Source organism: Oxyura jamaicensis, chromosome 3 (genome assembly GCF_011077185.1).
Source record: "Oxyura jamaicensis isolate SHBP4307 breed ruddy duck chromosome 3, BPBGC_Ojam_1.0, whole genome shotgun sequence".
NCBI classification, from domain to species: domain Eukaryota; kingdom Metazoa; phylum Chordata; class Aves; order Anseriformes; family Anatidae; genus Oxyura; species Oxyura jamaicensis.
In genome coordinates, this window is record NC_048895.1 from 51105766 (window position 1) to 51122430 (window position 16665).

A 16665-nucleotide genomic window follows, 5' to 3' on the forward strand; every position below is an offset into this window, starting at 1 on the left:
GGTTTAAGCCCCTCGGTATTCATAAGCTGCTGTGCTGTTAGGTTTGGAGAGGCAGTGAACTTGGCTGTGGGTTTAAGTGGGCTGGGGGGAATGGGAACTTCTTAAACTGGTTCTGCTTCTATACAAAGGCATCAGTGGAAGACTCCCAGAGGCTACACATTCTTCTCCTTTAAAACAGCCCTATAGACTATGCTCTATTACAGGGTGCTATTGACAGCTCCTTGTGCCTCTACGTTGTGGCAATAGAGCTCTAGTTTCATGAAGTTATGTTAACATACCCTCCCTTCACTGTTGCCTTAACTATAGCGTTGGCTTGTTCTCTGGTGGTAACAAGGGTTGTGTGAGAGCAGTGCCAAGTGCCCGTGTATATTGCATGCAGATGGAGGTGACCGGTCTTTACAAGCCTCAGCTTTGTTTTTGTGCCTTAAAAGGGGTAAGCTAATGAGGAAGGCCCTGGAACTCTGCATGTTTTTCAATGTATACATGGGGACAAGTGACTGAAGAATCTTGTGTGGCTTTGGTTTTGTTTGTGTGGTTTTTAGCTGTTTATTACATGTTCTTGCACCATTAACTTGAGGTATCATAGATGTACAATTTGTGCAGCGTACAAAATGAATTTGCTTAAAACACACTCTTCACAACAAGAGCGTTGTTCCTGTGTATGCTGTTTCCTCGTGGTGTTCAGCTACTTTGTTTTCAAGTGGTTTTCAAACTACTTCTCATGGAAAAAAAAATCCTAAGGTTTTGATGCTTCAAGCATGAGAGTTACTGTTAAAAAATATTTTTCACCTTTATGGGATAATTATTTAAGCCTCTGCTTTTTCCCAACTGGCAATAGCTAAGTACGTCTTCAAAACTGATCAGACTTTACCCCTAAAAAGATTGAAACAAAAATCGTTTAAGAAGCAGCACTTCTAGGAAGCTATCTAAATGAAGATTGCTGGAGAGTTACAGATCGTGCTAAATGCAGAAATAGTTGGCTGTTTTTAAATACATAGCTGTGAGTGGAGTTCCTTTCTGTTGTGAACCTAGCATATGTGGATGCTGAGAAAATAGGAAAAGACTCAGTAACAGGTGACTTACTTGCTATTACATTGCTTGGCTGAGGATCTTTGGATCCCAAATCTTTATCTTCAGATAGCCGCTGTTCTCTCCTGTCACTGTTGGGTCATTTTAATCTCCTTCTGTTTCTCATATTTGGGCTCTTGCCAAGTCATGTTGCTCTACACACCACCGTCTTAGAATCAGCTTGTCTTTTCCACCCGCAGAACCAAAAATTTGGTTCCTGTCCAATTCGCAGTCCATCAGAGTTAATTAGGTTCCTTCATCACACCTTTCTTTCTCTCCTCCAATGAACACGGTGTGCTGCAATATGACAATCTGTTTTCTTGCTTCTCTGATCCTGTTGTGCCACTGGTGTTACAATCAGTTAAATGTACTTTTGAATCCATATTTTCAGGTTTGAATGTGCAGATGAATTAACTTGAATGTGACCAATCTGTTGCATGGTGTTGTTAATCATCTTTGTGCTCGTTTCCTGCTACGCTCCATTCTCTTCCTCAGCTAATAGCCGTGGATCACAAAAGTTAGCAACCGCAATTTATGAGGTACTGCAGATTCCATAGAATTGGATGGCTCGCTTCAGGCACAGATTCCTAATTTTTCAGTGTGAATGATGTTTCAAAGCAGCATTTATTCAAATATTGTTGGGCTTTGAGAATTCTATTCTTAGACATGCAAAAGATATTTCTGAGTGTTTTCTTATATGTTAAATAATTAAAAGTCATATCTTTCAAAGCAAGCTTCATCCTGGTGAAGGCTTATCAACAAAGAATCCATGCCTTTGTTGCAGAATTTTTTCTGCTTGCTCATAACAAGTTGTCTTTGCAGAGGGGGGTGAGCTGCCATGAATGTGCAGGCGTTGCGTGTGGCCTTGCTAAGCCTAAGCTTGGTTCTGCAAGAACAGACCATGGTTCTTAAGGTTTACTTTCCTGCTGTGTCATTCCTCTTGGTTCAGCCAGAGCTCTTCCACGACAGACTAATTTTGGTTGTGGAAGAGTAATGTAACTTGGATGAATGTGGAGAAGGGAAATAGCAATTGAAGATTAAAAACCAATAAAAAGCACTTAACCCAAATTTAACACCTACAGTGTATGGGCAATCATGCTGCCTGTTGTATCCATTCAGTGAACAGACTTCCTTGCAACATACATGCAGTGTTGAGGCTTCAGTGACTAAGCATTGCAACTCATGTCAGGACAGTGAAACAGTTGGAAATTATTATTATTTTTAATTAAAAGTCAATGCATCCATTGATATCTTACTTTAAAGATGAAAAAAATTATTCAAATTAGGTAATGTTTCAGGTGTGAAATCTGTGGCTCTAAGAGGGAGGCTTTCAAGTAAATAAAAAAAGGTAACAAAGAAAAAATAACTGACAAAACATTATGTTTTATTTGTGTGAACTAGGACTGTGTCCCTAGCTGTTTCTGTGTTGGCATATCTTTTTTTTTTTTTTTCCCCTAAATGTTAGATGAAGTGTTTATACCAAGTTATAAACATGCCTCATTCTTTCCCACAACAACCCCAAAATTCAGTGCAAAAGTCTGAATCCTCAGTCATACAAGCAAAAAAAAGTATGTTTCTGGCTACTTTTTTATATCATAACATTTTAGAGTCAGTCATTTTAATTTAAAAATATTTAGCTCTTTTGCTTGACTGAAGGTATATTTTTGCCTCCAGTTGTGTTTAATGGCATAATACCATTTTTCTGTTAGTCTGAAGCTGCCTGATAGATAGCCCATAGGAGAATGGAAATAAGTCTAGCAAGTCTGGCCTTTACAGGCGATTACTGTTGCTTGTGGGCATGTTAAAAGTGGGAATCTGGTATGTTTTAATTTCAATATAACTCCAAGCTTTTCTTTCAGTGCTACTGTTTATTTCACCTCCAGGTAGTATAGAGAGCTCAGGGAGAGCTATTAGTAAGCTTGGGAAGAAACTGTGTAATGTTGCTATTCTTCTGACTGACTGTTGCTGTGAATAAAATACCTCAAAGTCATGTTTTTTACAATAACACTGCAGGTGAATTTTTTTCTTGAGGTTCATCTTACGCCTTTGATTTGAATTCCCAAATTCTGGCAAAAGCGGAGTAAACTTTTTCAGACACTGGGACCAGTGCTGTTTTTTTAATGACATCTTTCCTGCACTGGCTGACTTGACATGTTTTGAGACGTCAGAGCCTGAGTACTACAATGTCGGACTTGAGCACAACGTAGATTTAAATGCTTGCACTGTCAAAAACCAGAAGAGAGGAGTGTACAAATGGGACTTCAGGAGTTCTCCCCCGTTTCTGCTACTATGACAGCTCTGTGTCATTTTGTGCCTTAGTGCATTATAGTCTGTAAATGTTACATTGATGGTTTTGTCTCTTTAGCTTGGGACATTTATGGGACATGTCTTACGGTTTTTAGGCGCTTCAGCTTGGTGGTCCTCCTTTTTAACAGAGTTGCCATGGAGCAACAGGCTGCAGTCAGAACTGCATTTTGCTGTTCCTTCACAAGAAATTTATAAGAGATTTCATCACTGGGAAGCTAGTTGGTTCAGCATAGGGAATCATGCTTGCATCCCCTGAGATTTTGGGTCATGTTTTGCTGATGTTTGTTTTTTGTTTGATCTTCCCTCAACAATTGCGTAGCACTACTGCCGGTTTTAATGACCCCCCCTTCAAAGTAACCAACAGCCAATGCGGTCTGGCTGCTGGTTTTGACACCATTTCCTTTTCTGAAAACAGGCTGTCAAATCTGTTGCATGGAATCTGCTCTATGAGGTGTGAGATGTGCAGCATCTCTGCTCTTTAAAGACCTACTAAAACTCCTGAAGTAGTCTTGCCTCCAGCCTTACTGTGAGGAGAGCTCCTTATCTGCGTTTCCTACCCAGCTACATTTATCTTAACTGCTGCAAGTGTTTTTTTAACTACTGATGGTGGTTGCCACTCTGTATTGAACTCGGTTTTGACACCCCATGTGACTTGCAAGTGGAGATCAGTCCTCTTAAACGCAGAGGGATCAAGAAGTGCCTAGAAGTGAAGTCTCCTTCATCTGCACCAAGTCTGTTACAGTTTATTGGAAAATGCAGTTCTGTTCTTGCAGGCTGAACGCTAACTTAAAGGCACTTCATTCTTTCACGTGTTCTCAAAAGCTTCTTCACTCAGATAGAAGCTGATGTAGATTGATTGATGTAGGGTTTCAATAAATGTGATGGCACTATGGATGGTGTTTGTGATAGAGGTATACGCCAAGAACTAGCATGCCTTCTTCTACCCCATCCACACAGGAGAAACTTGTTAATACCTACTTGCAACATTTTCTTCAAGTACCTGGGAAAGATACAGCCATAGTTAAATGTGCATAAGTTAGTCATTTGCAGACTTTCAGATCCATGGATAGAGAGCTGCTTTCTGGGATACCAAAATGGGCAGATTTGTTGTAAACATGATCATTATTAAATAGAAAAGGAGTATTCCCATAAAATAGAAGGGAAACTTTGGAAGGTAACTTTGTATTTAACTAGATCTTGAAGATCTATACTAGTTTGTTGTATAGAACCTCGTTGTTGGTTCCCATGTGGTTTTACCTCTGTGTTTGGCTTAGCTTTATTTAATTGTTTCCTTTTGGGGATTTTCTTGAGATTCCATCTTTAATTTCTGGACTCCCAGCTTAGCTGTGATGGCCCTTTACTTTCTTTCCTCAGCCTTACTGTCATCATTCTGTCTCTGAGCTACACAGTCTTAACCGATCCTGTCCAGTTAGCCCTATGCAGCATTTTGTTTGAATAATGTGTTATTTCTGAGCCTTGTCTTGGTGATAACAGACCTGTGGCTGAACATTTGGGGCAGTTACTCTCTAAGGTGTAAGCAAAGCACAAGAGACTTGTATGTATGAATAGTTTAAAAAATGCTCTTTTGGAAACATCTACTTTGTTTCTTTAGCACAAAGAACTTAGTATGCTTTGGGACCAGTGACCTTTATTGGATCTCAGGGTGCTGATCCATCACTTCTCGTTCAAAGAAACAAGAAGCTTTCTTTGTGTTCATGGTTTACAGTGAAAGCTTACTGTGCTTGTTACTTAAATAAAATTCTGTTCACTGGTTTCTTTCTCGTCTTTTTCTTCATTCTCCCCAGCCAAAAGATCCCAGCCTAAAAAGCAGCTCTCCGTTGAACAGCTGCTTAGAACCAACAAGTCTTGCCTTGCTTGAAAATCAAGCTGTGGTTCTAGCCCAGCCTGCATTCTGTTTGAAAGCTGCTGGCTGGTTTGTATGGTTCAGGTGGAGCCCTCAAACTGTTAGTTGTCACTGAAGTAATTGTAATCTACTTCATTTCACTTTTTGCCACACTATATGTGCTTTGCATCATGCTTTAAGACCTCCATGCTTGTGAAATGTCCCTGCTTCATTGACAAGTTGTCTCTGCAAGTGCAGTACTTTGCAGTGGTTATGGAGAAAGTCATCTGGGGAGAAACTGAACTATGTGCCTGCTGAAATAGCCCCATGGCAAATGGTTTGGGGATCTACATGAGCATATTGTTAATGTACAGCCAGCAACAGCAGGTGTTTGAGGTGTTTCTCTGCTGCGACAGGCCATTGCAGCAGCACCATCTCTGCTTTGTGTAGTGAGCTTGTGCAGCAGTAGACATCCTTTTTGTCATCTAGGAGCTAGTATCAGCGTAAGTGTTGACTGCTGATATTTTCTGGGTAGGTTGGAAGCTTGCTTGATCAACAGTCAGGACTCATCAGTGAAGTAGGCGTTTCTCTGAAAGATATGCGCTTCTGCAAATTATCTGTTGCTTAATAAACAGATAAGTGGTTTTCTTGGTGCAAGTCCATCCTGTCTTGTCAGGCTTAGCTCTCTTTCCTTGCTCTGTGACAGTCAGCCGTCCAGGTTCCCTCCCAGGTTACATTCCGCAGCAGTATATTTTCACCTTCAAATACAGGGAGCTCTTCTGTGAGCTCTTTTCCTGTTTTCCTGGTGTTATTCATGGAAAAGAAGCAGACCAGAGTTTTCAAAACATGCTCCAATTATGTCAAGCTGTCAGTGCTGCAGCCTCCGCACAGAATAACTCTTGAACTCTGCAGGCCGTGCTTTACTATTAAGTGGTTACTTTTTGGCTCCAGCTCTTTCACTCTTAGGAGTTGTGCCGATGTAACTAACAGAGCGTACATTTGATTTCAAGCTCTAACCTAGTTTGTTTGCATATTAGCTTTTGCTTATAAACACTGTATAGTTTAATAGCTGATTTGTTTGCAGTACTGGTTACAAGAATCTTGAAGCCCAGCAGTCTGCTCGACTTGCAGGAAGAGGTCTTCTGTGCGTGTTATCGCTGGAAACAACATCAGCCTCTATATGCTCAATTGGGAACTATTTTCCTCTGAGATATGCCTTCCTTTTAAGATATACAAAACATTTTGCATTGGCATTTTATTAATAAATGATTTACTGCTGATTGTCTTTCTTGGCATTTAGAGAGAGCATGAAATGCAAAGGCATGAACGTTGCCTTTGCAATATGAGCTTGCTTTTCTAGGGGGTATGTGTGTCTTCTTGGCAGTTCAGAATCTGGAAGAGGTTCATTCCAGATGGAAGTAAGATACTCGCAGTTGGTTGTCTAGGGACTGACTTGTGCAGCAAGAAGACATTCGCTGGAGTTCGGTACCTTCCAGTTGCTGTGTTGGTCTATATTTAATCGTGAGACTAAGAAAAAGTCTATTTGTCATCAACATGGAAAAATACTGTTTAGGTCTTGATCGCTTTTCTTAGTTCCCTTCTAAATGTTACAGTTTTTTTTTTTTTTTTTTTTTTTTTCTGCCTAGGACCAAATAGCACTTGTGTTCTAAGAGGGTGGTTGTATTTGGTTTGTTTGCATTCTGGTGTTCTCCAAACAAAATTGAAAAGCAGAATTTATCTGTGGGGGATAATATGATGCTGTGTAATTCCACGTTTGTGGCTAAGAGGGTTTATTTTCTATGAAGAGGGGCATTATTTAACAGTTGAAGTTAGTGGCTAAGCCACGAGATCTAGCTGCTTCCCCAGTTCTGCTGGGGACTTTGAGTTTGGTTAACTTGCTTCACTGATGAAAAAGATGGCACTAATCAAAGACAGTCCTACAGTCAGCAAATCTCAGGAATATTTGCTGAAATATTAGTAACCTGAACACTGGGGACTTGTAGAATACTAGTAACTACCACTTTGAATTTTTGGGGTCATTTGCCCATTGGTGTAAGCATCACGCTTGATGAAATTACGCTTACTTTGGCTGAAATAAAATCTTAGGTTTTGTCTTGCGTGGACATCCACAGAGCTCTGCTGTAGAGCTCTTGTAATGAAATTAAATTAGAGGGGAAAAATTGGTAGAATATATAAACAAAGTATTGTAATGGAGGCAGAAGAAAATTCTTGGCATTTACAAGTTTACTTAGTGATACTCTAAGTAGAAAGATGACAGGAGTAGATGAGAGAAGTGGCAGACATGGAGGCTGTGTGTTTCCTTCCCTTTTAAAAAAGGAACAGATCATTGGGTAGAGTGAAAAAAGAGGTGTGGAAAAAGCCTGCAGTCACGGCAGCATAGAGAGAGTCCCCTGAAATCTAGAGGATGTTGTCTGGCTGACCACAGAGCCTTGCTCGGGCCATTCAGCAGTTGCTCTTGGAAGCCTGCTCTGCATGTTTGTTTCCCCAAGGCACAAAAGGAAAGAGCAGATGGTGTAGATAGATGCATAGGTAACAATACAATGTAAAGGAATAAACTGCGAGTTTGGATTTTTCCTGATTGCATCTCAGCTGCTTGTTTTTATCCCCCTTACCTCCCAGAAACTTTTTCTCTTCACTCCTGCTATATAATCAGCTTAGCACATGCTCCTGTCCCTCTTCTATTTTTTAGGTAAAATTATTTTAGGTAAATCAATTTTTGGTGGTACCTAATGAGAAGCTAACAGTAAAATTGGGATTTTTTTCTTATGCTTAGTTCCCTGAACTGATCTATAACTAATTCAAAGTGGTTAGGGGAAAAAATATATATTTTTTTACTTCTTTCTTATACTATTTTACATTGTCATTGCGCTAATGGGTTGATTTTTTGATTTTTCTTTTGTTTTGGGGTGCTGTTTTGCACAGTATGTCAATTCAGGAACTGCTGCAAATGCTTGCTGTCTCTCAGATGAAAAAACATGAACCAAGTTCTCTCTAACTGAAACTGTACTATACAGTTATGAATGAAGTCAAACATGAGATATGTGTAATGTATGTAATCTGTAAGGGGAGCAGGTGCTTTTTCTGAGGCTTACCAGATACAGAAATAATTCTTTAAAAAAATATATAAACCATCCCTGTTTTCCTTAATTTCCTTTCCTTTGATTGTATATTGCTATTGCAGTTCTAGTTGGTGGTAACTTGCTCTCTGAATCAAAACCTCTATTATACAGGGTCACGAAACCCTGGATACAGACGGTGGATTGGGCTGAGGGGAGAACATTGACAAAAATCCAACACAACTGTGATTGCTAAGAGTAGTTTGAGAGCATGCTGCAATCAGTCAGGACACCACTGCAGAAGTTAGCTGAGGCCTGGTCACAGGGGTTTTCCTGCTGGTGAGGCTTTAGAAAAATGATGCAACTTCAATTAAGACAATCTCAGAAGAATTCCCTCATCTGATTTTTATATTACTGCATTTGGGTTTAGATTTTGAAAGTATTAAAGTTATCTTGATTTCTTTTAAGTATAAGCTTCCAAACAAAGTCCCCCTTGGTTAAAGTGAATAGCTGGTAAGCTAGCTAGCAGAGCATTGTATTTTTGCATTTTCTGTTATTTGGAGTTTATACTGAGTTTTTCAATGTAAATGATTAGTTTCTTCCCTTTGTTTTCTAACACTTTCTTTTACTCATAATGCCTCTTCAGAGCTTCAAAAACTAGAAATCTTTTTTTTTTAAAAAAGAAAATAAAATTATGCAATTAAAAGAAAAATACTTTACTGCACAGTGCTTCTGACATTTTGTGTTTCCCTTTTATTTTGAAGAATGAACAAAGATTCAGAGTGTTTTGGTGTGAAAACTCCTTGGCTTTGGTCTGTCCCTGCATAAGAATCCTGACTCAGTAGGAGTTCCTTCACAAAGGGACTTTTTTTTCCTTTTGCCATCACAGAAGAGAAATGGAACTTGAAAATTAAATATCAAGCAAGGAAGCTGTGGCTTCACGTTTCTAACCTGCTTTTGTAGAGTTGCATAATTAATTACTTAAACTAAAAATGTGAAGTATATCGTGTTTGTTTTATAGAGTGTACTATCATTTTCTTACTAAGTACGTTTTCAGGAATATTAAAGGTATGCATGAAGTTGAGCTTTTTTAGATAGGTCTTTGCAGAGGATCTCTGCTTCAGAAAAGCATCTGTAACTGCTGGGAGAGCCTTGCTTCACGTTCACTGTCTTAAGCAGCATTTGGTCATAGCTTAATTTCCAGTATGATGGGATCTATTAGAGGTAGCGTGATCTCACAGTGTTAAGAATATGTTAGTGTATTTCACGTTGTCTTGACTGCAGAAGAGAAACAATACCTTCAATTGTATTTGTTTTATTTATAGAAAATGGAATAATTAAATCAGACAAAGTATTTGAAGTAATGCTGGCTACAGACCGTTGCCATTATGCAAAATACAACCCATATATGGATTCTCCTCAGTCTATAGGTAAGAGCATTTTGTGAAGATTATTCTAATTTGTATAACAGTGACTGCCTTTGTCAGATATATATGTGGATTTTTCTTTATATTTGGAAGCAATTTAGTTCTTTATCAGTTCATTCAATGTCTTTTAGCTACGAAGTTATCAATTTGTTCTGGAATGCAATTGGCATACTTGGATACATTAAGTAGATTGCTCTTCAATATTAATGTGTAGGTATGAATGTATTTTTTAAACCACAGCAATTTGTGGAGGTGCAGCTGATGTTTAAATATTGGAAAAAAAAACATATCCAATGTACTTCAGAAACAGCCTCTCTTTACAGAAATGGCTCAGCCGAGATTGTTGCAGGGTTTCTCAGACTTTTATATGAGATATTCTTGTGTGAAAAATAGGCTTTAAATGGGAAGATCTGATAGGACAGTTGTTTAGGACACTTATTTTCCATTCAGTTCCTGGTTTTATCATTCCAAGGCAGAAGAATGAATTAAATGAATTTCCTTTTTTTTTCCCTGTTCCCCTTTAGTACTGGGTAGTGAGCATTATGAATTGTAATGGGATTTTATTATTTTTGTAGGAAACTTTAAAAAAATCTTTTAAGATACACACTCAAAAATTAAATATCTGCACAGAAATAAATACAGGTGAGTGTTCCTCCATGTTTTTTCTCAGGTGTATATATGCTGTTTGAAAAACAGATGAAATATTGTTTCCAGGGGTTTTATGGTCCCCACCACATCAAACTCACGCTAACAAATCCTGTTTTTATATAGGGTCCAAGAGGCGGGGGGGGGAGAAAAAAATAATTCTGGGAAACATAACTCTTCTGAATTCAACTTACTTAATGAAATCAAGGAGTTATAGTGGCAAAATGGAGATTGTAACTGAGATCAAGCGTAGAATTGTTTTTATTTTCCTGTCCAGAATTAGCAAGTCATAGCTTACAGATGATGTTCTCTACTTCAGAAGTAAGTTAAGTACTTAGGCAGCCATTTCATAGTCAAGATCAATAAAGATAGTGAGATTGCTGTCTGAACAATTATCAATTCTTCCATTTTCTTGTTTTACAGGTTTCCAAGCAACAATCAGTGCTCCACATATGGTAAGCTTTAAACTTACGTGACTGGTGTAGATGATTTTATAAAGATCCAAATGCTCCTGAAGTAAAATATTTATCCTGACAAATTTAACCAGTAGTTGATTGCAACAATGTGGTTGTGAACTACCCAATGGGAGGGTGCAGAGAAGATAGAGCCAGACTTTTCTTGGAGGTACACAGAGATATGAGGGGTAGTGGATGAAAAATGCGACATGGGAAGTTCTGATCAGACTTTAGGGGGACAAATCATGTTGTGGGTAATCAAGTGTTGGAACGGGTGTCCCAGATTGTGGAAATTCTGTTATTTGATATACAAAGAAGCGGACTGGACAGGGCCTTGGGCAGCCTAATTTAAGTCAACGTTGAATTGAGTGTTGGACCACAGGATTGCCAGAGATCTTTTGCAACCTAAATTACTCTGACTCTGTAACTTAAAGAACAATAAGAAGTAGATTATTGCAACACCACACCATAGAAATCAGTTATGCCTTTAATTCTTTGGACAGGAGAAAATACGCATTTGACTGAGATGTCATTTTTTTTGGCCAAGTAATTGGAGACTAGGGCAATCATGGCTGAACATTAAGAGGGGACTTCAGTACTTAAATACAGCACAGATGTAACTTTCCAGTTTGAGAAGAACAAATAGAAGCATGTATTTTTTTTCATGCAATGTTTGGCGAGCATCAAAACATACGGAGTAAAGAATGGTTTAAAAGTTTGCTCCTCTTGACTGAAAACTACCAAGCTGGGCTCGTGTGTTCCTACTCATCAATATTAAAAACTCAGTGTTTCTTGTAGAAATGTTAACAGTTGTATTCAAGGATTTAAAGAGAGAAATACTGTGGCAAAGTGAGGAAAATACGTTTTAAGGCCTCTCATCCCTCCAGAGGGTAAAGAGCACCTCCTTGTCTAGCAGACTCACTGAGGATGTGCTCCACTCCTGCATCAAGATCACTGATAGAAATGTTGAACAGGACTGGCTGTAGAACTGAGCCCTGGGGAACGCTGCTGGTGACTGGCCAGCAAGTTGTAGCCCCATTTACTACGACCCTTTGAGCTTTACCATTGAGCCAGTTCAGCACCCAGCACAGTGTGATCCTTTTTATCTCACAGTTGGACAATTCATCCAGAAGGATGCTGTGAGGGACAGTATTAAAGGCCTTACTGAAATCCAGAAAGATTACGTCCACTGTCTTCCCTTCATCCACCACGTAAGGGTGACCTTATCATAGGAGGAAATTAAATTACTGAGTCAGGATCTTCCCTTCCCAAGCCTGTGTTGTCTATGCCTGATAAATGCTTTGTTCTTTATCTGCCTTTGAATATTCCACAGGATAATCTTCTCAACTTTTCCAGGGACTGAGGTTAAACTAGCAAGTCTCAATAACAAATTGTTTTTTTAGCATGTGAAGCAAGCTTAGTTTGTATACTGGTCTGCCACATAAGAAAACAAAACAGCTCAGGATGTCTCTGTAGACTACTACGTTTTCATGTATGAATCTTTTTGTCTTTCTACCTTTCTAATACACAACTTTTTTCTTACTCTTTGATCCAACAAGTGTGCAGGTAATACAAGAGGTAGCTTAACTACAACAGCCTTTTTCCTTGGTCCTCCAAAACTGCCTTCTTCCTAGCTAGCATCTGTCCCACCATATTCCACTGTATATGGCACAATGATAAGCTGAATTCTCTACGGCCCATATCCACCAGAACATTGAGAACCACCAGACTTGAAGATAATTGAATTGATATATGGTGTCTCTCCCAATAATTATATCTAAATTGAGCACAAGCTAGAAGCCTGAATGGTCGGATGATCGTGTATCTGTATATAACATACAAAAAGATGCTTCTTGAAGTAAATGGAATAACAGCAGTTACACAGCTAACTCTCCTCTGCTTTTCTTTGGTAATAAAAGATAATTTTGAGGTTTCTTAGACTCTGTACATTTTTCTGTGCATTGTCCAAAACCACTGAAGAAATGAACATGTGTAGGGTAAAGTTACATTTAAAATATTTTGACATTTTCTTTCCTTTCCTTAGCATGCATATGCTCTTGAACTTCTGTCTGATCAGTTACATGAAGGAGCCAAAGCACTTGATGTAGGTTCTGGAAGTGGAATCCTTACAGCATGCTTTTCACGAATGGTGAGAAATTTAATCACTTAACCATCAGAACTGCTTGAATTACGACATAACTGTTCTGAGGAGGGGGGAGAGGAATGCAGGCTTCTTACAGTGGGATGAAGTAGGTTACACAGAAAATAAACTACTCTCCTGGGTGTGACTGGTACCTATTTTTAATTATAGTCGATACTAGATCCTTGGGTCCAGTAAATCATCAGGTGGTGATGAAACTGCCTCAATGGAAGTTTTTTCTTGATTACATTTTAATGGTTGCTGTATAACTTGAAGGATACGTTTGTCTTGCCTGGCACAATTTTTACTGATCTTGTGTGACTGTGAATGTTCTCATTGTGATAATTGTCTTGTTTTTCTGCTAAGATGAGAGCTTAATGAGACCTAAAAGAATCCCACTTCCATAGTTTAGTTATGGCTAGTTATATGTTGTACATATATAAATAGTCTTTGAAATTAATTGTATTTTTTCCTGTTACTGTATTGTGGCAGTATCAGTGCAAGTACCCATTTAATCTTTTCTAAGTTAGTATTAATTTATATTCCTTTTACATATTTTCCAAGTAACTTCGTCTTAGGCTGTTCAGCTTGTGCGTAAGGAATTCTCTGTAATTCTACCCCATCTTACATCAAGGAAATAAAGATGGTTAAAATTGTTTTGGGATAGCTGTAACTACAGTGTTCTCCTCCTCGTTTATGTAGTGGAATGTAATCAGTTCTTCCTTCTCTGTTCCAGGTCTCTACCATTGCTTTATACCTAGCAGAGGCCTTCATTAAATTGCCGAGCTGATGCTTTTTTTTTTCTTTCTGAGAAGTTAATTTGGAATATGGTGGTGCATATGATAAATTATCATATGTTGTCTTTTGCTTTTCAATTTTTACTGTTTTCAAGCATTGATCTATTGAGACTGCATTCCCTGTATTAAGACTTAAATAAGAACGTTTTTGACTGGACAGTGCACCATCAAAATCTTTAGGATTTTAAAATACTAACTGCCATATTTTTTTTTAAGTTGAAATAAGTACACCAAACTGCAGTCCAGAGTAAATCTTAAAAGTTATTTCTTGAACTTTCCACCTGACATTTTTGATTTAACTTTGTAGTCAACGATCAAGTGCTAGTGGCATGTGCAGGAGCTATGGAGTCTATGGAGTGATAAACAAGTGATAAAATGTTTGTCAAAGGTGCATGTTATGGCCTTAAAGTTAGGAATGTATAGAAGAATTTCTGTGCTAGATAAAGTGTGTGACATGTGGTTGTGTGCTTTTTTTTTCTTTTAAAATTATATAAGAAAAGTTGAAAAAATCTGCAGAGAAGTCAGAATTATCACAAAAAGGAAACCTCTTTCTATTTTTGCTAGGGTTAACCACTCTATCTTTTTATCACCGTATGAATGTCCAGTTTCTCTTCTGAATCCTGCCTAATTTTCCTCCTTGGTGGTATGCTACCAAACGCCTTACAGACACGTGTTTATTGGAACATGGTGGATAAATGCTTTTGTTCTCTTTGGTAGTATGATTACTGTATAATGCAGATCTTGCTGCATCCACTGGGATGAGGATAAGACAGCTGAGTCAGTGCAGTATATACACTGTCTTTGTAAAGATCTTTCTAGTGGTGCCATTGTTCCAGATAATGTCCTTTCTCAAGCTTTTGTTAGTCCTTTGCTACCAAAATCCAGTTGGGGCTGTGCTTGCTGGACATGCTTCTCAGTCTACTTGAGATCCAGAATGATCATCAGGCACTTGTAGCACAAGTATTCAATTGCACGTTGATGTCGTGGCAGCTTTACTCCTCTGATGATAATCTCATTTGTGGTACTTCTGGGAAGGCCTTATTTGCTTACACTAGCATGGTTGTTCTTTGTGGTAAACTGCTGTCACAAACTTAAGTTTATATGCTTTGTAGATAACTTTATTCGCTTTTAAAGGTTGATGGCAAACCTTTGACAAAAATTTTTGAAAAGTTTTTTTTTTTTTTTTTTTTTGATGGCAAATTGTAAGTACTGGAACTATAAGGAGAGTGGGGTATATTTCTATTCCAAACACACCATGGAAACCCTGACAGTTGTTCTACTTTGCTATTGCCTTGATTACATACACTTTGAAGTTCTAGGGCAATATAAAGGGGTAATCTAGATCAATGAGGATTCAGAGCATAAGAAACTGTGACATGCTGCTGGACATTTTAAATCAGGCTACTTCAAGCTGTTGATCATTTTGCTGAACTTCGATTTCTGTAGTATTGCCCTTTGCTGAAGGGAGCGCACTGGATCTTTTGCCAGCTTTTGGTACAGCTGACTGGCAGACATTCCTGCAAATCTGTGGTTGTAGCAAAAATTTGGCCCGTGTCTTGCTCTGTTTCAAAAGCTAGGCCAGTCTTGTTCCACTGGGGAGGGGAGGGTGTTGTACTGGTTTTTCTATGTTTTTAACATAAGACTTGTCTATAACAAAACAGAAGAAAGTCCCTATCACACCAACAACCAGTTACTAACTTTCCATGTCTTAGCAAGATTAAAATGTAAGATACAGAAACATAACTGATGCATTCAAATATGGCCATTAAAGGACAGAGTTATATGATAGCATGGACTGCCAGGACATTATTTTCTGTTTTGTTCTTTGAAATGAATCCTGCTAAAGATGGTCAGATTTTAACATCTAGGTTTCTTTCTTCTCTCTCCAAAACTGGATTTTATTTTTTTTCTGAAATAAAGAGACAAGTCCAGAAGAAATATCTATTATTGAGAAGTTTCTGTTAGTGTGATAGTCTGTAAAAGTATACTCAGTTTTGTAGGCCCTTTTCCCTTCAAGATATACAGATCTTTTGTGACTTTTTTTGAGTTATGAGCTCTCAAATGTTCTATTCTTCCAGTGAAAGGGAGCTGTGAATCTGAAAGATTCATTGATGTGAGAGATAGGTGGAAGGTATTTTGTTGCTGACTGTTAACTATAGTATATGCTTCTGAAAGAATATCTTGACATATCTTAGAAGAAAATGCATGACTTAACTATTTTATTTGAAGTAAGGTCTTCTTTTAAAAAGAAAAACAAAAGTTTAATCTTTAAATTTATTCAGAATGAAAGGTAATTAGTTCTAGTGTTTGTCCTTGAAGTTTTTGCTTCCTATTGGAGGTAACACAAATACTCACGATAGAATTTAACTTTAAAAAATTCAGAGCAAGAAGTCTCCACTAATAGTATAACTTAACTAAATCACTTCTTAAAAACAATGACTATAACAAACATTATAAATCTGTACTGCCAAACTTTAATTGCTGTTTGCTTCTAGCAGTCAGAATGTGTAATTCTAAGCACTAGTTTTATTTACATTGGGAAGATACACTACCAGTTCTCTGCTTTTGTTTTATTTTAGAGAAATGGGCTCAGGAGATGGAAATACTGATTCTATAAATAAAGCAAAGCTAGCAGAAATTATTCAACTGTATATTTTTATTCCAGGTTGGTCCCAAAGGACAAGTTGTAGGAATTGATCATATCAAAGAACTAGTAGATGACTCAATAAATAATGTCAAAAAAGACGATCCCACATTGCTGTCTTCAGGAAGAGTGAAACTGATTGGTGAGCATCAGCCTCTGATATACTTATTCATTAAACTGATAATTCTTTCTAGCAGCTGTTTGAAAATGACTGGAATTTGGATGTGAGTAAAAATTCTGATACAAGAAGTTAAACCAAAGA

The 16665-nt window shown here is 38.0% G+C and overlaps 1 protein-coding gene across 1 annotated transcript in view; it reads left to right on the plus strand.

The window, feature by feature from the left end:
• Window positions 1-16665, plus strand: part of PCMT1 (protein-L-isoaspartate (D-aspartate) O-methyltransferase) — a 41199-nt gene that overhangs the window by 8843 nt on the left and 15691 nt on the right. Inside the window, exons 2-5 of the mRNA XM_035320728.1 lie at window positions 9554-9725; window positions 10791-10822; window positions 12867-12971; window positions 16425-16545. Coding sequence (XP_035176619.1) covers window positions 9554-9725; window positions 10791-10822; window positions 12867-12971; window positions 16425-16545 — 430 coding nt within the window. The remainder of the gene's footprint in view (window positions 1-9553; window positions 9726-10790; window positions 10823-12866; window positions 12972-16424; window positions 16546-16665) is intronic.